The 24235-nt window shown below is 38.1% G+C and overlaps 1 protein-coding gene across 2 annotated transcripts; it reads left to right on the top strand.

Moving 5' to 3' along the window:
• The first annotated feature begins 9318 nt into the window (after positions 1–9318).
• LOC112175356 (E3 ubiquitin-protein ligase KEG) lies at positions 9319–22962 on the top strand. 2 transcript variants are annotated; one of them, XR_005804709.1, is made up of 17 exons: positions 9319–10310; positions 12314–12676; positions 12766–12996; positions 13212–13337; positions 13431–13767; positions 13844–14001; positions 14963–15120; positions 16560–16681; positions 16832–16966; positions 17226–17350; positions 17624–17728; positions 17833–18075; positions 19271–19604; positions 19740–19928; positions 20037–20342; positions 20970–22498; positions 22804–22962. XR_005804709.1 is itself a non-coding variant. In XM_024313033.2 (16 exons), the coding sequence occupies exons 1-16, from the start codon at positions 9553–9555 to the stop codon at positions 22185–22187; spliced, it is 4908 nt and encodes a 1635-aa protein (XP_024168801.1). In that variant the 5' UTR covers positions 9319–9552; the 3' UTR covers positions 22188–22631. The 2 variants fall into 2 exon arrangements, 1 of the variants encoding a protein (XP_024168801.1); XM_024313033.2 differs by lacking the exon at positions 22804–22962 and having other exon boundaries at positions 20970–22631.
• Positions 22963–24235: the final 1273 nt, after the last annotated feature.

Genomic DNA, 24235 nt, shown 5'->3' with positions numbered 1-24235 from the left:
TAACTCTATCTATGTTTTTCTTGCATATACTATGTTTTATATGAGGCCTCTTGCATGTTTTGGAAATTATATGTTTTTACAACTTGAAATGGTTTGCGTGGATTGGATTGATGTGTTGGCAATTGATGGGCATGTAAGGAGAGGTATGTTCCTCCTTGAGCCACCGGTGGTGGGCAGTGTGCACCATGCCCTTGTTATTGAATACCCCCCTTTGTCTCTAGCCTTGTGATTATTGAATTCCAGAAAGTGATTGGCTAGATGGACGGTTGTGATGGAAGTGTGAAAGATGATCAATTTCCGTGGGATTGTAATTACGTGGTGTCGATCACGTGGAATCGCAAACCAGTTTTTATCTATTACTTTTTCTCAAAATGATAAATCATATTTTTTTAACTTAGATATGGGGGTGGGCATGGGCAATGACTGGATGTAGGAGCCTAACCCCTACTTTAGTTTGTTTTGCAGGCTGTTGTTGTCGAAGCTTGGGTATGGAGGATAATCCTTGGAGGCCAAAATGTGTTTTGTTTAAAGTTTGTTTTTATTTGGCTTGTTCGATCTCGTAAAATTTTTGTAACGTTATGTATGGTTGATGATGCGTGTGATTGTTTACCACCAAAGTGGAACCCTAGAGTTAGAACCTCCATTTGAGTTTAGGTCCTAGTGGGCTAGACCTAGAAGACTCACGTAAATTACATTCAATGAACTTAATGCAAACTTAGGCTAAGAACTAAAAATTGACATAGGTTCTAAAACTCAACACAACACCACCTTCCTTTCCTCTTCCTCGCGTAGTTCGTAATCTTGTGGTTACGAGCCAAGCCCACTATACGAGCCTAAGAATTTCGGGCTTATAAATATCTTGTTTTCCAACCTAAAGACCTTGTCTCTTTGAGGAATTCTAGGCCCAAAACACTTACTCTAAGTGTTGCGGGTGTAGGGTTCCTTGGGGAGGCGGCGCTGTGGTAATCCGGTCTCCGGGTCGCCACAGAGCATGTAAACCGAAAAGCCCAGGAAAAAACATTTGAAAACTGTTAGAGTAAGTGGACGAAAAATAAATAATTTCAATGAATTAAAAATAGAATTTAATGCTTTTCCATATTTATTTTCTGATAAAATAGAATTTATGAAAGTGAAGCCCCCGGTCAAACCGCATTTGTTGCTGCCTGTATAGCTTTCTAGAGCAGAGATCTAGAACCGCATTCCAGGCACATATCATTGGTAAGAAATTCAGAACTCTTACCTCAAAGGAAAATCTTTCTTTCTTTCTCATTTGCTGCCACTCAACAACAGGTCTCGATCACTATAATTTCGTAAAAATATTTCTAATCATTCTCTTACATTGAAATCTCAAAATATGCTGATATCTCACCTCAAAATCATTTCAAAACCTCACATAATTCAAATCATTCTAGAAATCTGAGAAATCTCGAATATACTGTAAATCAACTAAAAAATCTGTTTCAAATCCTATAATAAAGATATTTAAAAATCAGTTGTAAATCATCTCTTTATAAAATAGGCGATGACTAGAGAAAACTGCCGACTAGTCATCTCATGCCACCTGGCGCATCAGAGGGTACTGCTGACCAGAATATGAGGAGGCGATGGCTAGAGGGTACTGCCGACTAACCATCTCATGTCATCTAGAGGGCACTACCGACCAAATGACGCATCGAAGGGTACTGCCAACCGGAATAGATAGTTAGAGGGTACTACCGACAAACTATCTCATGTCGTCTAGAAGAAACTACTGACTAGATGATGCAACGGAGGGTATTGCCGACTGGAATATATATTCTGAATGGTACTGCCAACCAGAATATTGTCTGGAGGATATTGCCGACCAGACTATTACCTAGAAGATATTACTGACCGGGTAATGCATGTATGTGTTATCATACTCATCTATCATAATAACCCCCTCAATTCATAACTGAACTCATAAATTTCTCATTTCACAAATTAACTCATCAACTCAAAATATTTAAATCTCTGTTTTACGAAAAGAAAATTCTCAATAACACGACGTGCCTTTACCTTTGCTTTACTAACCACCTTTTCAACAAGTTTGCCTTCTTCCTTGTAGAAATCAGTCAAAGTATCATCCAATTTCCTAATACAAAATGAAACAAGAGACATTACTCAAAAAAAAAAAAAAAATCACTACATATTAATCATTTACTGAAAAAAACAAAAAAAAAAAAAAACAAAAAATTCATAAACTCAAGGTCTAAGCCATATTAGTATTCCTAGAGTGTCAATTTCACATTAACGTATATGCAAAAGCAAGATCTGCTATGATTTTAAATGGAGACATATCATGTTCAAGTGTTGGGCTTTCACTTTTTCACTTCAAGTCTAACAATTTATGACAATTTCAAACAGTAATCATGTTCAATCGACCTCAAGAGTTGAAAGGTCAAGAACAAAAAAGAAAGAATGAAATTTTAAGTTCTAAGAGTGCAAAATTCATATAAAAAATTAAATGAATCAAGAAAGTAAAGTGAGAAAGCATGAAAACCTAAATACCAAATCGAAGAGAAGAGAAGACCCATCTTTTCTTAGCAGAGGGTTGAGGAATGGGTAGTCGTTCTCGAAGTTGAGAAGGTTATTGAAGTCCATCATACCGTGAAGAGAGGCGCAATGTAATAATCACCTTGCAGGTACTGGAAGGACCTGGTGACCTTCTATCGATAATCAAAGACGATATCGGAGTCTCGATGAGGGATTTGCCGACAAAAAGATCATCGACAACACCGCCCCGGGATCCTATGGCGATGTTCTTGTTATTGGCCTCTTTGCCCAACTTGTATAAGTAGTCGTCGCCCATAGAGTCCTCACCACTTCGCCTTCCCTTCGCCCCACGAGTCTACGCCAGGTCGCACCTCCTCCTGCCAAGCCTCGAAGCATCTCTTTTGCAAGAAAATTTTCATCAATTTCAACCTGCAATAAGAAAAATCATGAGAATAATGTAAGAAACCAGATAAACCCCAAAATCAAAAGAACTCTAAACACCCAAATTAAAAAACTATTGTCTTTGGGAGAGAAGCCTTCTGGGGATTGGATCTGAACAGAGGCTTGAGCCAGAAGAGGAAGAGGCATAGTTTGGGGCATGTTGGTTTTTGATTAAGAGTGATTGCAGTGGTCTGTTGGGGAGGTTGCGGGGTTTTGGGGAAGGAGATGGAGAGGAAGAGGGGGTTTTGCTGAAGGAGAGAGAGTTTTATGTTATGCCAAAAGAGACCTAAAACAAAAAAAGTCAAACTCACCTTATTCAGACAACACAATTTCTTAACTGTGTTATCTGAATATCACCCTATTGATTAGTCAGCTATAGGGTTTGGGCACTTGAGAGGGAAAAGACTCAACTTGTTGGAGGGAAATCTAAAATTTCTGCTAGGGTTTTTTTTTCCATCTTTTCAAACAACATATAAGTGTCGTCTCAAACTAGCTGTATATTCAAAATAAAACAAGTATGGTTTCTATGTGTATTCAGACAACACATTTAATTTATATGTCGTCTAAAAAATCATCATAAAAATCATGATAAAAAATCTCAATAGTTCATTAACTTTCCGAAAGAAAATCTTAATAACTCGAAATTCAATTAACTCGATAATTAATAAAACATTTCAGAAAGTAAAACTCAATCTCAATTTCATCAACTTCGTAAATCATCAATAAAACATAGAAAACATAAATCATGATAAATTATTCATACTCGAATATAATTATAAAAATTAATAAGTTAATTAACACTCAAAAATATATATTTCATGTAATTAAAACGTAGAAAACATAAATCATGATAAATTATTCATACTCAAATATAATTATAAAAATTAATACGTTAATTAAATACTCAAAAAAAATATATTGCATGCAATTTAATTTAAAAGCAAATGTCCACTCAATGAATTTTGATTATGACGGCCATCCGACAAATTTCCTCATCGAGATTGATCTACACTTTATCCTAAACAAATTGATATTATGAATAACGGATTTCGAGAATCGAAATTAAATTGATGATAACAAACTGAAACCCCTAAACGGTAATTTGTCGAAATCTCAAATCACGTCGTAATGAGCTCGAATTTCATAGGCTAGGTTAACTTGATAATTCTAACAACCTACCCAAAAATGGGGTCGATCCAACGGTTGGATCTTCCCGAATCGAAACCCAAATTTCAGAAATTCTTATCGATCCCAAAGTTCATCATATGGCTACCGAACTATATCCACATGCTTGTAATGAGTTTCCCATAATAAATCAAAACATAAGGCCTAGAGTGCCCAGATGTGCCCCCACGTACTGCCACCAGCGACCATCAAATCGTGGTTCAAGAACTCTGTCAAAATCTTCCTTACAACATCCAACAATTTTTACAACGGCCACAACGTCCAATTTCAATCGAGGGAGTTAGAATTTACCTTAAAAGTTTTGGTGGCTGGAATTGTTCAATTATGAAATTCATCTTCCTCAGGTTGAATTGAGATGTGAAACTTGATGGATTTGTAGAGCATCGCAAGACAAACAAAGCCCCGTTAGTCTCAATGCCCAATTTGGCCTGAGATGGCCGGAATTTGAAAAATATGTCGGAAAAGGGTTGTACCATCTTTTATTCGATTGATCGTGTACGGTGAATAATATAGTGCAAGGCTTATATGGATGGAAAGACACTCCCCAACCAGAAGAGTGACAACGAGGGCATCGAGCCCTACGTGGGGAGGGGGGGGGGGGCGAGTGGAAGTGGATTGTGAGATCCCACATCGACCGGGAGAGAGGAGGTGATATGCTTTATATGTGCAGACTGATCACCTCCCCATATTAAGTACGCGTTTTAGGTGGGAACCCAAAGACAAAACTATGAGGGCGGGGTCTAAAGTGGACAATATCTTGCTATGCAAATTGGGCTATGATAGAATGGTATTAGAGCCACTTCCCAGCCGAAAGAGTGCCGACGAGGGTAGCGAGCCCCTACGCTGGGGGGGGGGGAGAGTGGAGGTAGATTGTGAGATCTCACATCGGCCGGAGGAGAGGAGTTGATGTGCTTTATCTGTGCAGACCCACCTCTCCATAGTAAGAAGCATTTTAGGGAATCCAAAAATAAAACTGTGAGGGCGGGCCCAAAGTGGACAATATCATACAATGCGGACTGACTGTGACAGAATACGAGTTTTGTTGAACTTGTCACCAGGCTAAGTTGTTTACCTCACCACATAGGCGGATGAGCTATGATGTCCTTGCCACTAACGCAAGGGTTCACCTCGCCATAGAGGCGGAGAACAAGGCATTAGGCAAAGCCATCTTATAAAGAATCATATTACCATAACATACACATAGTATGGTGAGAATAAAACATGAAATTAAGTAAAAACACACATTTCCCAAAAAATCTTGCACCTATCAACAAACCCATCAACATAAATCTCAACATCTCAAAGCATTTATTAATTTCTCATAACTCAAATCATAATGGAACTCAAAAGCGAGATTTTTATCTAAAATAAAAAATCAACCGAGAATTCAACTTCAAAATATCCAGCGAATATCATAAGTCAAAAATATCATTCAAATATGGAATTCTTATTAGACATATAACCAAAGCAAAAGTCACAAATCATTTTTAAAATCGCAAATCCAATAAGCCATAAAGATAATAAGAGCATTTGTTCAGATCAGAGAGATCAGGGTGGCTGTGTGAAAGGGAAAGATCAAGTCGGTAGTTGGGTATTAGTTGTTGTCTCACTAGGCTAGTTGGCATAATGGTTTGGCATTGCAGGTTCAGAGGTTGACTAGCAGTGTCGAGTCCGTGGAAGCGCAGATTGGATCAGATCAGACTCATCCGATCTGGGTTGCGCTTTATGGATCCGATCTGGGGATATGTTTCTTTGAAAGAGGCGACGCCTATCTTAGCATGGCGGGGATGGCGAAATCATGATGGCAGTGGTCGGGCAACAGTAGAGGAGTGAAGCAATGGATGGTCCATCAGTGGTGGGGTTAGGTTAGGCTTGGTTGGCGACATTTGCTCTTCCTTTTTCCTGGGCTGAGGATTGGGCCCTCCTTTGGGGCCCTTTTTGTGATATATTTATTTATTTTGGTTCGGTTTATTTACTTTATTGTTTAGTATTATCACGTCTTAGGCGTGTAATAAGTCTCTGCATGTATCTTGTAGGGCTAGTGAGGCTAAATGCTTGTATGTGCACTCTTAGTGTCTTGTCTAGCCTAATGAGGCAACGTTCCATTCTAGTTAAATGGTTGCAACTTTCTAGGGACATGATGAAACTAAGCGTCATCAGATTTATTCTCTGACGACATCATAGTAGAAAAGCTATGATATTGGTAATTATTCTTTGTTATTGAGTTATCTTTCCGTTATGTCACTACTATGTCAAAGTAAATGGAATAGCCAGTAGAACACTCTTTGCTAGTTGGTGCCTGTTAGAATACATTTATTTTATAGAGACTCTTGATATCATTTCAGGATATGCATATACATGTCTGTTGTAGCCTTGTATTCGGCAGTTGCATTAATTAAGGCTTAAGGGCAACCGCACCAGCCCTTTATACAAAAAGAAAAAGAAAAAAGATAATGAGAGGATTTATATAGAAAAAGGATTGCAAGCATTTTATTTAAAATAAAGGTCTACTCACAGTATACGACAAAGTTAGCCGTGCGTAGGGATCTTCGTCGAGTGATGGCTAAGCAGGTCATCCAGTACATAATGATAATTCATAAACAATAATTCAAAGATTCAAAAGTTAAATACGAATTCTAGAATGAAACCCATAAATCCCTAGCAAAATAATTCGTCAAATATCTAAAATCATATCGGAATGACTCAAACTTCAAGGGCTTCATCAACTCAATTATTCTAAAATCCTAAGGAAAAACAATTATGATCTAACAGAGGGATTTTCCCAAATCAAAACCCAAAAATTCAAACTACAAAATTTTCGATTGATTATTAAACATTCACCAAGTGTAACAAAAGTTATATCAATGTGTCCTGAATACTAAGCTATAACCCAACGAGCAAAACCAGAAGGCCAAAGGAGGCGGCACGCTCTCCCACTCGCTGCCATCTCAACCCTCAATTCGGATAGCAAAATTTGTATCAAAATGTTCTTTACAACAAGTTCAACACTTCTTTCAACTACAACAGCGATAAAAAACAAGTGGATATATAAGCCGGAATTTTACCTCAAAGCTTAGGGAATAGAAATCTTCGAACCCTTGATTCCCCGTCTCCAATAGAATCTAGCTATGTCGTTTGAAGGGTTTGATGTACGTCGGGAGAGCTTCAAATCCCAACTGGTCTAATCGCAAATGGTGGCTGGAAAATGGAGTTCCGACCAGGTCTTGTCGCGTGGCCCTCTTAGAAGGTTTTCACTTTGATTCTCCTTCCTCAGTGTAAGTTGATCCAAATCACTTCCACAGAGCTCAAGGGGAACAAGATACGGTTCAAATGAGACTGGTGGCGTGCGTTTGGTGGCCGGACAACAGATAACCCGACGATCACTGATTCGAGTCGGGTCGCTTCGCAGGTTAGTGTCATGAGAATATGGTGAAACTGAAATCGACTTACCCTAAGTAGAAAGTTTTCCTATTTATAGTTTTATACTAAGGTTCGGAAATGATTCAATTCCTACAAAGAGCAAATCAAATACACATTTGAATCCCAATGAGATCGCTGCTCCTGAAAATATTTTTAGGCTAAACTAAACTTATGCCAGGAAAACTAAATACTCTTGAAAAACTTAGTGCTTTGCGATTAGTAGTCCAAACACCATCCAACATAAAATCGGTTGGTTACAAATGAGTATTTATCTGAAGCGCAATGAGAAAAATGAGACTGCAAGATTTAAAATGTGACTTGTTCTGCAAGTGTTTTCACAAAATACTGGGATTAATTATGATGAAGCATATTTTCACGTGATGGATGCAGTTACGTTTTGCCACCTAATAAGTTGGTTTTAAGAAGAATTTGATATGCGAAGCATGGGCGTTGTCACTGCATACACATAATGATATATGAAAAAATCACAAATATATAGATCCCCAATTTCAGGCTATTAGATGTTTTGATACATCAATATTGTAAACCATCAGTTCGCTACATCAATATTGTAAACTATCTTTTCTACGGTGTTTTCATCATTTTGACCTTGGTGGCCAAGAATCATCTTGATTGTTTTGTTTTTCTTCTCTTCTCATCTTCCTCTATCTTTCTAATCTCCCTCGCTTTCTAGCTATTAGAATGTTCGCAAATGCAAATTGATTTGCCTAATTGATTCTATTTAATTGAGTAGAGGTTTTTCCAACTTGGGATTCATCTTGACTAGGCCTGTTCAATAGTGCAATAGATCAATAGTTCTGCAACTCGTGATTATCAAATTCTTGTGTATGGGTTTAGGTATTTATATCTGCAGGGGTCAATGCCATACGATTTGAGAGAAATTGATGTAACTAAAGTTGAAATCTGGGATTCTGGGTGGTTGGTGTTTATTGAAATGGTCGATCGATTATAGATGGTTTGATGAACTAATTTAATCAATCTAGGAAGAAATTAGGTTTTTGAAAATTTGGGAAAAACAAGTAGATTTGGGTATGATGTCTTTGATCGAATTGGGGAAGTCAAGAATGAGAATTTAGAGTTAAGTTGGATGAGGTCAACTCTATTGGTATAGACAAATAATAATACAATGCCATGTGTATTTTTTTATTAAGGACTAATTTCAGTATGAAAATATATTCTTCCTAAAAATCATATATCAAACATCTCAATAAGAACTTAACCATCAATTTTGATCTCGCAAAAAGAAAAGATAAATCTCGTAAATTCAGTATTTTCAGAAAGAACTGTGTAAATCACTACTCAAACAATTTATCAGAATTAGCAAACAAGAATACAGACATAAATCTTCAAAATTCAAAATAACAGTAAGAGGGATATCAAATCATGGTCGAGACACTAATGTATAATTCATAACCCTATCCACATTAACCCAATAAGTCTCACTTCCAAAACCCACTATGAAAATGAGCAATCATTCCACCCTTTATTTCTTACCACCCTGGATTGCCTAGATGGACTATGGCGTGTGGAGCGTTAGTCGACATCGGAAGGGTGAGACATGTTTGCGTCTTTGACTTTGCTTTCCCAAAAATCCTTTCCCACAGTCGGAACTCAATCTTGAATTCCCATTTCTACCCTCTCGCTACCAGGAAGACGACGAGTAAAGAAAACAGCGTATATATATATATCTGTAAAGGCGGAAGAACCGGGTTGATGACTCGGTGAAAAAAAAAAAAAAAAAAGCAGCAGAAGCAGAAATCACCAAATAGTTACCCTTCTCTCTCTCTCTAACTTTCTCTCTCTAAAAAGACTAAAACCCTTTTTCTTCGTCTCTGCTAGATTTTCTTTCCTTGTTTGCCAAACTCATCATCTCTCTCCTTTATGGATCTACCATTTCCCATGGCTCTGAAGCTTTGCTAAATCGCCGGAATTCGAATCGAGATTTGAGAGCTGAAGACGAAGAAGAAGAAGATGAAGGTGCCGTGCTGTTCGGTGTGCCAGACGCGCTACGATGAGGAAGAGAGAGTGCCGCTGCTGCTGCAGTGCGGCCATGGCTTCTGCAAGGACTGCTTGTCCAAAATGTTCTCCGCCTGTCCCGACACCACGCTCGTCTGCCCTAGGTGCCGCCACGTCTCCGTCGTCGGCAACTCCGTCCAGGCCCTCCGGAAAAACTACGCCGTTCTGGCGCTGATTCACTCCAGCACCACCTCCAATGGCGTCTCCTCCGCCGCCGCCGCCGCCGCAAATTTCGATTGCGATTACACGGACGACGAGGGCGGCGATGAGGATGAGGATGATGATAACGACGAGGCCTCGCTGTCGCGGCGCCGATGTAGCCGCGGATCAAACGCGTCCAGCTCCGGCGGGTGTGGGCCGGTCATTGAGGTGGCGGTGCACCCCGAGTTGAGGTTTGTGAGGCGGATAGGGGAGGGCAGGCAGGCTGGGGTTCAAATGTGGACGGCAGTGATCGGCGGGAGTGGGTGGCGGTGCCGGCACCGTGTGGCGGTGAAGAAGGTGGCAGTGGTGGCGGAGGAGACGAGTATGGATTGGGTGATGGGGCAGCTAGAGAACTTGCGGCGGGCGTCCATGTGGTGTAGGAATGTGTGCACATTTCATGGGGCGGTGAAGAATGAAGGGACTTTGTGTCTTGTTATGGATAAGTGTTATGGGTCTGTTCAATCCGAGATGGAGCGCAATGAGGGCAGACTCACTCTGGAGCAAATCTTAAGGTTTTGTAACTTGGTCTTTTCCTGCTGTTATCAATTTTTCTTTCTTGTGTTTCATGCTTCTGATTAAATTAGGGTGGCACATAGTCAATTGTGGATGGTTGAGTTTGCAGATTTAAGGTATAACAGTTCCATGATTGGAAACAAACAGTGATCCAAATCTGTTTCACAAATAAATTTCATTTTAGGTCTTCTAACTAATTGCTTTGTGGTAAAGTTTCCTTGCATAATGCTGTGTAAGTGGGGTGTGACCGAGTCACTTAAGGGGAGTATTTTATCATATGGACAACTTTGTCCGCTTCTTGCCTTATGTTCCTCCAACTTTCATTCTTTTTTATCGGCTTCCTGATCGCAAATATCTATCCTGGTGATTTTGCTGGTATGTGACTCAGAATGTGCATTGTTTGTAATCATGTTACCATGAATTTTGAAGATGATCTGAATTAAGAACTACTTAAAAGTACATTGTGTTGAGTGTTTTGAAGAAATGTTCCAAATAAAATAGAGTAAGTCCTGTTATCAGTGTTTTACTATGCAAGTGGGTGATATTTTGTTTAGTATATATAAAATATTGTTCGTGAGATTCTAACACTACAAAAACCCTTCAGACCAAAAAAAAAAAAACACACTACAAAAACCCGTTTTTCTCTATGTTGTTGGTGTTTCAACGCTACTGTTAAAGCTAGTGAACATACACGTATGAATGCTATCACCGAATTCGGATGGTTTCCAGAAAAGTTGTCCTCACTTAAAAGCATTAAGAAAAAACAAGTTAGTACCTTTCTTACCGAGTCAATTTTACTTTGCTCCAACATTTACCTCTCAGTTGTTGAACCTGCAATGCTACTTTATAATTTTCTGAGAGTGTTGATACACTCACAAGGGACAATGTGGAATGAAGAGAATTTAGTATTTTAAGTTGATAGTAATGGATGGGCATTATGGAACAGGTATAAATGCTAGGTGGGAATCCTTTGTTGAATGGAGGTGTATTGATATCCTTTTGGTATAACAAGACTGCTGCCAATGTGGAAATCTGTCCAATTTAAAGTAACAAAAAAGAAGAGGAAATTAATGGTCCTATACTTTTGTGAATCCATTACAGTTATGCAGTTGCATTGGTCTATGTCATGCTTAAGATTAAGCTTGTAAGAGCTTTACAGCCTTAGCTATAAGCTGGAAATAACTACCGTCAATTAGATTTAAAATTATAAATAGCATTTTTAATGTTCAAGTCGAAGGGACTTGGTAATAAATTGGTCTTATATTATTTTCCCCTTCAGTAGGAAGTCAATAAAGATCGGCTGGCCAAGTTTAGTTATACTGTTTCTTTTCCTAACCACCAATTGTGCCATAAATATTTGATATAGGATGCAAAGGCTCCATTTTTTGATGTCTGAACAGGCTCTAGTTTTAATTTATTTATTTTCTGTTGCTGCATTTCGATTAATTTGATTGCAAAGAAGTAGAAAACAAACTGTTGAAACATCCCAACTGATGATGAGACTTGTCATTTGTTGTGAAAAATCTTCAGTCTTCATTATGGTGGAAATTTGTTTCTTTCATACACAATTTAAATGTATTCTTGTAGAAACGTGTTTCTTTTTGTGGACTCTAATTTGATATTTAGAAGGTAAAGTGGAGAATACTATCACCAATAAAAAGTGATCATGAATTTGTATTCTGATTGTCGAAGATCATTCTCAAGTCTGAAGGCTGAACAAATATAGAACACGGAGTGTTGTATTTAGTGGAAAAATACAAAATATACATTGCCTTTCCTATCAGCGCCAAGGATAGATTATTAAAAATTACTCGTTGAAACAACTCTCTTTACAAAAAGATTAAGAAAAACAAGTTTGCAATTTCATTTTATACATGTTGAATTCATTTGGTTTAGGGTTAATACTTAAATTTCTAAATGAGTTAGACATTTACAATTCCAAGCTTGTTAGTATTGGCAGGCATTAGCTCTTTCTTGACATTTGAGTTCTTGCAAATTGTAGATATGGTGCTGACATCGCACGAGGAGTAGCTGAACTCCATGCCGCAAATGTTGTTTGTATGAATCTAAAACCATCCAATTTACTTTTGGATGCGAATGGTCATGCTGTGGTTTCTGATTATGGAGTTGCTGCTATTCTTAAGAAACCTTCCTGTCGCAAAACTCGATCAGAATGTGACACCTCAAGGATCCATTCATGTATGGAGTGTACAATGCTAAGTCCTCACTATGCAGCACCAGAGGCATGGGAGCCGGTGAAGAAGTCACTGAATCCATTCTGGGATGAAGCTATTGGTATCTCTGCAGAGTCAGATGCATGGAGTTTTGGTTGTACATTGGTAGAAATGTGCACCGGTTCCATCCCGTATGTTGAGCAACACTCCATATTTGAAAGTTTTCATTCTTTTTCCATGTATGGATTGATTTTAGTACATGGTGAAATTCAATCTGCAGATGGGCTGGTTTGAGCACAGAGGAAATTTACAAGGCGGTGGTCAAGGCTCGAAAACTGCCTCCACAATATGCAAGTGTAGTAGGTGTTGGAATACCTAGGGAATTGTGGAAAATGATTGGTGAGTGTCTGCAGTACAAGGCATCAAAAAGACCATCCTTTAATTTAATGCTAGCAACTTTCCTCCGCCATTTGCAGGAGATACCGCGGAGCTCTCCTGCTAGTCCTGATAAGTAAGTGAAGTGTTTGATGTTTTTGTTAGTGGCATCTGATTAAGTTCTCACTTAAGCTGATGGTGAAGAATAAATCACATAGATGTATTATATATATATATATATATATGTATAGTATAATTGCTAATAATATGGATGCTTGGGGCCCCACTTCACTGAGACCAAAATCATTGTATTGGAAGTTATAATTGCTAATAACTTGTATTTAATTTCAGTGACATAGCTAAAAGCTTGGGATCCAATGTGAAGGAACCATCGCCTGTATCCTATTCAAAAGTATTTCAGGGTAATCCCGCCCTTCTGCATAGACTTGTGTCCGAAGGGGATGTATATGGTGTTAGGTCAGTGCAGTTTATCATAAAATTATTCGATCTAGTTTTTAGAACCTAGATCTTGTCTGATTCTTCTTATGTTGAACTTATGAGATTATACAGAGATCTGCTTGGAAAGGCTGCAGCGGGAAGTGACAACAGTGTAATATCGTCTCTATTAGAAGCTCAAAATGCTGATGGCCAAACTGCTCTTCATTTGGCCTGTAGACGTGGTAGTGCAGAACTTGTCGATGCTATTTTGGAGTATAGAGAGGCAAATGTAGATGTGTTGGACAAAGATGGGGATCCTCCACTTGTTTTTGCTCTAGTAGCTGGATCCCCAGGGTGTGTTCATGTTCTCATTAAAAGAGGTGCTAATGTGAGATCTCGGTTGCGGGAGGGCTTTGGTCCCTCTGTTGCTCATGTTTGTGCTTATCATGGCCAGCCTGATTGTATGCGTGTAGGTCTCAGTTACATATGTTTTGCTTCATATGGCTATTAAAAGCTGTACTCATATAATACTTGCATAATATCAGGAGTTACTAATGGCTGGAGCTGATCCTAATGCGGTGGATGAGGAAGGGGAATCTGTACTCCATAGAGCTATTACCAAGAAGTATACAGATTGTGCACTAGTGGTTTTGGAAAATGGGGGCTGTAGGTCAATGACTGTTCTAAATTCAGAAAAAATGACGTAAGTACATAATTCATTTCTTCTTTGCTTATTTTCTCGCTGTCTCCGTCTTTTTTTTTTTAAAATAATAATGGGCATACGTTTGCCACTCGGATGCTGAAGTTCATCGATGATGTGTGGTGTTATATCTACTGCTTGTGCTTTTGTAAAATGTGCACAATCCACTAAGTTGTATTCAGATTTTAATAAATAGTCTTTATTTTATTTAGACAGGCAATGTGCTGGGAACAACAGTAGCAGGGACATTGGAAATAATTGAAATGTAATGGGGTATCCAAGATAAATGTTTAGTTTAGGAGGCACACTAGAAAGCTGGTAACCTAGGGGGGATCCGTTTACATATACATTAGTCTCACTTGTTTGTTAAATAATTGTATAATTATCACGGGTGAGCAGTTCTGAAAACAGACGGGTATTATTATAAAAGTTAATTGAATTTTAAAGTTCAAAGAATGTAGGATTAAGAATATTTATACTTCAACACTTATAGAGACAATGTTAGAAAGTGACAAAAAATTTCTGTCAGCCAATAAAATAGACAGGCAAATCCTGACTAATTCAAATGGAAAGAAGCAAATTCTGAATAGGTATCAAAGGCTAATGAACTAATTATATATTTTGCTTTCCTTATGTGATAATTAGGGTTTACATGAATTGCAAGGCTGGCCATGTGTTAAATTGTTTGAATTCTATATGTGGCATATTGCTGGTTAAGTCTTCTAATTTTTGTTTCAAACAGCTTGTTTGGAGTCAAGCTTGGCCCATTACTTTCCTAGATTCAGAGTACATGCTTGGCAGACCTGATCTGTTTCTCAGTTAATTGTATTTTTTACAGTCCAATAGTATTTGCTTGCTTCTATCTGTAAAAATTTTAGTTATTGAAAGTAGTGGGTTTTTCATTGAACTACACTACAGTTTGGCCTCAATTTTTAATTGGCCTGTTACTCTTATGGTATCGTAGGCCATTGCACTTGTGTGTGCAAACATGGAATGTTGCTGTTGTTAGAAGATGGGTGGAAGTTGCAACACCAGAAGAGATTGCCGACGCAATTGATATACCAAGTCCAGTTGGCACTGCACTGTGTATGGCTGCTGCTCTAAAGAAAGATCATGAAATTGGTAATCCTAGGTCCTTAAAATTCCTTTAGCTGAAACAATGAAGTTGCTTAGTTATTCTTTGTTGACAGCCAAGTTTAGCTCTGCTTAGTTTGTTTTTTCTTTCTTAAGAGAAACAGAATTTTGTTAGTTAAAGGGAAAAAAAAGAAAAAGAAAAAAAAGAAGACAAACTTTGACCAAAAAGAGGAGAGTAAGAATGGTCGAGCCCATGGTTTGTTCCCATGTGGTCTGGGGCTTGAATACTGTACCTACCTACCTACTTGCTAGATTTTTCCTGTCTCCTATAGATTGTATGGTTCGGCAGGAGTCCCTAGATTTGAGCCTGGGTCCTCAATGCGGGGTTGGAGGAGTTCTGGGTATGAAATAGTGGATACGTAGTTGGTTCCAAATTACATAAAAACACATAATCACTTGTTTACATATTGATTAGTCTGGGATTTCGGTTAATCTGTAAGTATGGCATCCAATATAATTGATAGAAAATATATATACTCAAAGTCCATAACTTGTCTGTTACTTTGTAAAATAAACATGGATCAGAAGATGGATTAAGTGTTGATTTTAAGAACTAAGTTATTGTTGTTTGATGGCAGCAAGTTTTCATTCAGGTTGATTGGTATTTAAATGCTGTCTTAAAATGGAAATTTTAGTCTACTTGTATGTCTTGAGCCAAAATAGAAAATGGTGTGAAGGATGTCACTGCTATGATAGCTATCTTTTGGGTTATTTGGACGGAAAGAAAAGGATTTTTGGGGAGGAGGTGCTTGATCATTTGTGGGATAGAGTTCGATTATGGCTGTTCTTATGGGCATCAGTTTCTTCAGTATTTAGGAATTGGTCTTTCTCTGCTATTTTCTGAGTTATAGTTTAGTTTTTCTTTATTTTGAGTAGTTCCTCCGCTGGCTTTGGCTGTGTATTCCCACTTGCACTATTCGATTAGTGGGTTTATTACCCACTGTTGTATACTTCCTCTTTTTGTTACTTTCCTATAAGAAAGATGTCATAGACTCTGGATGTTTGTGCTTGTTTTGTTGATGAATATTTACAAGCTAAGTTTTGGAGACCCATCATATATAAAATGCTGAATCACTCACCTATAGCTACAGATAACAACCTTCTCATCCTTAGCTGTGTCTATTTTAGCGCTTTCCCTTAGGGTGAAATTGTATAAGATCATACTGAAGTATGGATTGGAACTTAAAACCTCAATCCTAAATGTGTTGTCAGCAAATAAATGCTGGCATATTGGTTTCTCTGTCTGTCTATGCTCTTTATTCTTGTATTCCTTGAATTCCGTCATCTTTTCTTGATTTTTCCTCTTTTTGATAAACAAATGTGTAGTATCTATTTCAAATATGATTTCAATATTACTTTCATCCTCTTTCATCGTTAGTTTGTTACTACTAGTATTAATTTGTTTTTTGACTTGGCATTGCTTGTAGAAGGAAGAGAATTGGTGCGTATTTTGCTTGCTTCTGGAGCAGATCCAACTGCTCAGGATGCCCAGCATGGACGTACAGCTTTGCATACGGCTTCAATGGCCAATGACGTTGAGTTGGTGAAGGTATTCAGGATCACTTCCTACTACATGATATCAGAAAAATGAACCCCTTTGTTAAATTTTTGGTTGTTTATGCAGTATTCTTTATAAACACTTTGAAACTTTTGGTTTTATTTAAATAATATTGTTATTTTAAAATTTTGTTTTGACTAGATTATACTTGATGCGGGAGTTGATGTGAACATCCGAAATGCACAAAATACAATTCCACTTCATGTAGCACTGGCCAGAGGGGCGAAGTCATGTGTTGGGATGCTTCTATCCGCTGGAGCAAATTATAATTTGCAGGTTTTTTCAGTATTTCTATTGCACCATTTATATGTGATCATATTCAGCCATTTTATGTAGTATCTTACAAGGATTCATATATTAGCATATGTGGATGATTGAGGTTTCTCTTACTGTGAAATTTAAGTGTCCATATCTGATCAGGGCACACACACACACACGACCTGACATGTGTATGGGTGCACTTTTATGGGCCTTTGTTCTGATCTTTTCACTGCCTTAGCGACTATCTAATTTATCTTCTGGTCATGGTTATCAGGATGATGAAGGGGACAATGCTTTCCATATAGCAGCAGATGCAGCAAAAATGATACGTGAAAATCTTGAATGGCTTATTGTCATGCTTAGAAATCCTGATGCTTCTGTTGAAGCCAGAAATCACAGGCAAGTAGCAATTAAGGAACTGCACTTTTATGTGGCTTGATAATCATTGATGAAGATATTCAACTATATCTTTGAAGTTCCACAGGTTTTTTTGTTTGTTTGTTTTGGTTAAAACCAAATCTATTAATGATATGTGCAAAGTTATGGACAAGTTGTTAATGAATATTAAGTCTTGAACTTTTACCTCTAATCCATTAGTGCGAATTCCAAAAATGTCTCAAGGCATAGGGTCAAGTATACGTTACTAATCTATACATTTTACATTGATGATAGTGGCAAGACACTGCGTGACTTTCTGGAAGCTCTTCCCCGGGAATGGGTATCTGAAGACCTGATGGAGGCACTTATTAATAGGGGAGTTTATCTGTCTCCTACAATGTGAGATTATATCATTTGCTGTTTTGATATTTTTGCCATGTCTTGACTTTTACACTTGCATATGTCTGGTGGATTTTATAATTTTTGTTTTCTCTTTGGTCTAGATTTGAAGTGGGGGATTGGATCAAATTTAAAAGAAGTATCACAAATCCGACATATGGATGGCAAGGTGCAAAGCATAGAAGTGTAGGCTTCGTGCAAAATGTCCCAGATAAGGACAATCTGATAGTATCATTTTGTTCTGGAGAGGCTCATGAGGCTCGTGTCTTAGCAAATGAAGTTATAAAAGTTATTCCATTAGACAGGGGGCAGCATGTCCAGCTTAAACCCGATGTTAAAGAGCCAAGGTTTAATTCTAACCAGTTTCTAAATATATACAGACGCAATTAGAATTATTGTACTAATGTAGTGGTGTCGTTTTCCCCTTTTGGTGAAGTATATCGTGTGCTTTTTGACATACTTATTAGGGCTTGTTTATTGCTTCTGTAGGAGTTCTTTTGTTACATAGCACTTCCAGTAGAAGCGGTTTAATTCGTGGCACATAGAGTTTTGTATGCAAATTTTGTAAGTGTGTTTTGTAAAAGCACCCAAAGTGCTGCTTTTAGGAACCACATGCAAGTGCTTCTCCAAAAACCACCAAAATGCCGTGTCACTCAGCAAACACTTTTAACTCTTTTTGCCAAACGCTGCCCAAAAGAGCCTTTGATAGTGTGAGCCTTTGCCAATTTTAGAAGCAATCCTAAATGAACCCTTAGTTATCTAATTTGGAATCTTTAACGCAATTGCCGTACGGTTAAAGTGTTGACGCATACGTTACTTACCAAGCAAATCACCTCTTATGGAAGCTTTACTATATATAATATTCATTAGTGGTACCAACTTCGTTGTTTATGGTAAATTTCTATTGTTGCAGTCTGTATTTTAGGCATCCCAGATAATATGCTGGTCTGAGTGTAGTCTGTATTTATGCATTCGAGAGACCAGACTTGCTTCATACTACCCAATAGAGTCTACTACCTGACCGTTCATAAGATACTGTAATTTCTCTTGATAGCAGAGTAATACTGATTCATTTCTAAATCCTTGGATTCACTTTTTGTAGGTACCAAACATTTTAAAGATTGTCCTAAAGTTTGCCTATTCCTAAATCATCTATCTAACTCGTTCGTGAATGTGTTTTATCCTTAAGCTCGTCTAAGTTTTACAGTTAGTTAAGTAACGGCTCATTCATTCTTGCCTAATAGTACTTAAGTCAGTCTGCCAAAATGTTATCTCATTCAGAGTTCATCAATCTACATTTTCTGAAACGTGAAAATAGAAAGTGACCTTAATGTAGATTTGTTCTCATATATAAGGATAAATGACTAGTCATTGATATAAATTCAGTCTGAATATGCCAAGTATTTTAGAATTAGACAGTTAGATTTGAGGGCCAAAAAAAGGGTTAAGTACAAGAACATGCAAAAGCAACAGTGGAGAAACATAATACAAACATGGGTTTTGTGGCGGCAAATTTGATGACTGACCTTGCTTTGTTATCAGGTTTGGGTGGCGTGGGCAATCACGTGATAGCATTGGTACTGTATTATGTGTTGATGATGATGGTATCCTACGTGTTGGGTTTCCTGGTGCCTCCAGAGGATGGAAAGCTGATCCTGCAGAAATGGAGAGAGTTGAAGAATTCAAAGTTGGGGACTGGGTTCGTATTCGCCCGACTCTCACAACAGCAAAGCATGGATTAGGATCTGTTACACCTGGGAGCATTGGTATTGTGTATTGTATACGACCAGATAGTAGTCTGTTGTTAGAATTAAGTTATCTTCCAAATCCATGGCATTGTGAACCAGAGGAGGTTGAGCCTGTAATCCCCTTCAGGGTAAGTGAATTGTGTTGGTTATTATATTCTGTAGATATGACTGATAATTTTGTTATCCACTTTGTTTGCTTGTTTGTTTTTTAGTTTGCTTGCTTTTTGTTTTCCCTAAACCCTAATACATTGTTGGCTTTATAGATTGGTGACAGGGTATGTGTGAAGCGATCAGTTGCAGAACCTAGGTATGCATGGGGTGGTGAGACCCACCATAGTGTTGGAAGAATAAGTGAGATAGAGAATGATGGCCTCCTGGTTATTGAAATTCCAAACCGACCAATATCATGGCAGGCTGATCCTTCTGACATGGAGAAGTTGGAAGATTTCAAGGTAATATTTGACTGTTCATTCTTACTATATTGATGATCTTAGAATATTGAGGGTAGCTTGTTGATAATCTTTTTTGTATCTACATATTATAATTTCCATGATGAGCAGGTAGGAGATTGGGTTAGAGTAAAAGCTTCAGTACCCTCCCCCAAATACGGATGGGAGGATATCACAAGGAGTAGTATTGGGATAATCCATAGCTTGGAGGAAGATGGTGATATGGGTGTTGCTTTTTGCTTCAGGAGCAAGCCTTTTTCATGTTCTGTCACAGATGTGGAAAAGCTACCTCCTTTTGAGGTGGGACAAGAAATTCATATTCTGTCATCTGTCAGTCAGCCGCGACTTGGATGGTCAAATGAAAGTCCTGCGACTGTTGGAAAAATAGATAGAATTGACATGGATGGAGCTTTAAATGTAAGAAGGCTTCTCTCTCTCACTCACTCTCACGCACACACAATATATTGCACTACAGCTTTCCAGCATATAATGTTCAGATTATTGTACCGGCTGGGACAATTTCACTAATATTATTTAACACTCATATGCTTTAGGCCTATGTGATGTGTATGAATTCAAAGTGAACCTAAAAAGAAATTTAAGTACTTTTATTTTTTAATCATGGAACTCTCTGTTTTCTCTCATCACTTCCTCACCTCTTTCCCCTTCTCTCTTTAACTAGTGCTTCATCTTTTTTGTCAAACTGATTATGAAACTATTTGGTCTTTTTTCTCTGTTGGGGCATATGATTGACCACTTCTGTCATGGCTAAAAGCATAAATTTGTGTGCTCATATCTAATAATAGGGAGAGTCTCTTGTGAGGGCTTTAAAATGAGGACTTTCAAATCAACTGTTGGATGAATGGTCCAAGTTTTTAGTTGAAATATTATTTTTTTCAACACACAAGTCATCCAACCAGTGATTTAAAAGCCTTCATGGAGTCCTTATTAGAGTCTCACCCTCTAAGAATAATGTCAACTGAACTTTTTTGCCCCAATTAAATATTAATGTAGATGACAACAGATCTTGGTTATTTGATGTAGGTAAGGGTGCCTGGCAGACAGAGCTTGTGGAAAGTTTCTCCAGGAGATGCTGAACGACTCTCTGGATTTGAAGTTGGTGACTGGGTACGGTCAAAACCAAGCCTGGGAACTCGACCAAGTTATGACTGGAACAGTATTGGAAAAGAAAGTTTAGCTGTTGTTCACAGTGTACAAGACACAGGTTATCTTGAGTTGGCTTGCTGTTTCCGTAAAGGCAGGTGGATAACTCATTACACAGACGTTGAAAAGGTTCCATGCTTCAAAGTTGGCCAATATGTTCGGTTTCGTACTGGTTTAGTTGAACCAAGATGGGGATGGAGGGGGGCTCAACCTGATTCTCGAGGTATTATAACTAGTATTCATGCTGATGGGGAAGTGAGAGTGGCTTTCCCTGGTTTGCCAGGGTTGTGGAGAGGAGATCCTGCTGATTTTGAGATAGAGCAGATTTATGAAGTTGGAGAGTGGGTGAGATTAGAAGATCATGCAAATATGTGGAAATCTGTTGGGCCAGGGAGTGTTGGCGTGGTGCAAGGATTAGGATATGAGGGAGATAAATGGGATGGAACCACTTTTGTAGGATTCTGCGGGGAGCAAGAGAGATGGATTGGGCCTACTTCTGATCTTGCAAGGGCAAACAGGCTCTTGGTTGGCCAGAAGGTTAGGGTTAAATTATCTGTCAAGCAGCCCCGATTTGGATGGTCAGGCCACAGCCATGCAAGTGTTGGAACTATAGCCGGGATTGATGCTGATGGAAAGCTGAGAATATACACTCCAACTGGTTCAAAAGCTTGGATGTTGGATCCATCAGAAGTGCAACTTGTGGAGGAAGAGGAGCTTCATATTGGAGACTGGGTTAGGGTTAAAATATCAATATCAACCCCAACCCACCAATGGGGAGAGGTGAATCGTTCGAGCGTTGGGGTGGTGCATCGGATGGAAAATGAGGAGCTTTGGGTGGCTTTTTGCTTCACGGAGAGGTTGTGGCTTTGCAAGGCATTGGAAATGGAACGGGTTAGGCCCTTTAGAGTGGGGGACAAAGTGAGGATTAGAGAAGGGTTGGTGTCCCCACGGTGGGGTTGGGGAATGGAGACGCATGCCAGCAAAGGAGAGGTAGTTGGGGTGGATGCAAATGGAAAGTTAAGAATTAAGTTCCGGTGGAGAGAAGGGAGACCATGGATTGGAGATCCTGCTGATGTCACTCTTGATGAAAACACATGACCCAACTTCTCTAACTCGTGTTCCTTTTAACCGGCTTCTCTGCGTTCTTGGCTTTTGGCCCTCGCGGCATGTGCAGACAAGTGAGAAAGCCATTGTTGCTCCACCGTGTAATCTGGTCTGGCTTGGAAACTATACCTTTGTTGTAATGAGGCTTTGAGGGACGATTTATTTGTTGTTAATACAGGAGAGTACAAGAGATGGATAGATAGGAGTCATGAGAGATTAATTACAGGAGACACGGGAGGCGAAGAGAAAAGTGGCATTTTGCCATTTGTGTTTCATAGGTGTTGTGCAGTTGACAAGCTTTAGAGGTATATATAAATATATGGTTATTTATATTGCTGTACAAATCGAACCTTTGATATTGTTAATACATTTTTTCTTAGGTCTTCCAAAGTAAAAAGGGGACACTTTCTATTAATATTTATTAGGTTGCATTTGTTACGGAGAGTCGGTTTTGTTGTTTTCATGACTAAAAGAGAATTATACAAATGGTCATTAAATTATAATCCATTTGACATTTTGATCACTGATTTTTTAAAAATATCATTAGTCACTCAAATTTAATTTTGCATTTCATTTTAGTCATTTTCATTAATTCTGTTGCCGGGGTCAGGTTTGCCGTTACTTGGAGCATCTCCTATTTTTGGCCTACCACCCTTTCCCAAAGGATCAAGAAAAAAATTTGGCCTCAAATATTGCAAGTCAGATTTGGGCTTGGTTTTGGTAAGCCATTTGGTGGGTCACACTCAATTTTTTGTTTCTTTAAGAATGTGTATTATACATTTAAGAAAATCAATTTTCCGTTATTTATAATGTTATTAAATATTAAAATTATATCATTAAAAATACTAAATATTTATAATTTTCCTATATACATCTTTAGAATTTTTTAAAATAAATGTGTAATTGATTTTTATGATGTACTTATTTCTAATTAAGTAAATTGACTAGTTTTATTGATAGCCTCATCAAAACCATATTCGGAGATATATTCCGAGCTGAGAGATTCGGAGATATAGTTTTCAATTTATAGCCCTGGGATATGATGATGTTTGATTTTTAACTTATGAAATTTGACCTGCGGTGGCAGTACTGTTTTTTGTTGATAAGGATGGCCAAATAAGCATATTGGAGAGAGTATTATGTTTTTGATAGCTAAAACTATTTGGCTTTTGGCCTACTATAGGAGATGCTATTAGGTGAGGTAAATGACGATCATCTGTCAAATGTAATACATGGGCGTCAAGAGATAAACTGGGTAGGCTAAAGTAAATGTCTTCACTCCTTCGATGCTTGAGTCAGTCATTGTATTAGACTATTAGTGTTGACAGATGAATGGTATTTTGAGTAAAGAATGCCTACCCTTGATGAGGAAAGAAGATTCCTTCTATAGAGACACGGGGGCTATTCCTTGTTGGTGTTATTCGATGTGACTTGTTGTGCTTAGATTGGTTCTAGAGACCACCTTTTGAAAGGATGTTGTGTGTTTGCATGAGGGCGCGTCTAGGCATGATCCTCATTGGAAGTATTGCTGGAACCGTAGGTTACTCTGACAAGACTAGCCAGGTCAGAATAGTCATTGGATTTGTGCTATTTCTATTTAATGATAAGTCTTATTTAATATTTACAGTAGTTTTATTTAATATATAACCCTTACAATCATCATTTAGATCCAAAGATCTTTCTTCTGATAAAGCTTGCAAAATGTAGGGATTAATTTGTTGTTTATAACAAAGATGCAAATAAGACTAAATGGTTTATGCCTTCCTTGGTTAGAAGTTTTATTCCTACTTGGACTGGTCCAATATGCATGAATTGGCAATTTTTTACCCTTGTTTTAGCAACTTCTTGAGCAGTTATCATCAGGAGATTTGTTTCTCATGTTGTACATGAAGTTGTAAACTCCAGTAATTTGAAATGGTGACTATCCAACATTTCAAAACTTCCTCTGAATTCTAATTTTTTTTTTTTTAATAACTGAATTCTAATCTTTGTATTGAAGAGTTTTTTTACCACATTTTCAATTTCATTGAATTCGAACTCTT

The sequence above is a fragment of the Rosa chinensis genome, chromosome 1 (assembly GCF_002994745.2).
Source record: "Rosa chinensis cultivar Old Blush chromosome 1, RchiOBHm-V2, whole genome shotgun sequence".
NCBI lineage: Eukaryota > Viridiplantae > Streptophyta > Magnoliopsida > Rosales > Rosaceae > Rosa > Rosa chinensis.
The sequence above is the reverse complement of the archived record's forward strand: the minus strand, read 5'-3'. Positions and strand labels throughout refer to the sequence as shown.

Bases quoted from the DNA above. Each gene is read 5' to 3' on its own strand.
- LOC112175356 (XM_024313033.2), top strand. From the start codon at position 9,553: ATGAAGGTGCCGTGCTGTTCGGTGTGCCAGACGCGCTACGATGAGGAA. The intron at 13,768-13,843 runs GTAGGTCTCAGT...GCATAATATCAG, and splicing joins GCCAGCCTGATTGTATGCGT to GAGTTACTAATGGCTGGAGC. The intron at 16,682-16,831 runs GTATTCAGGATC...TGTTTTGACTAG, and splicing joins ATGACGTTGAGTTGGTGAAG to ATTATACTTGATGCGGGAGT.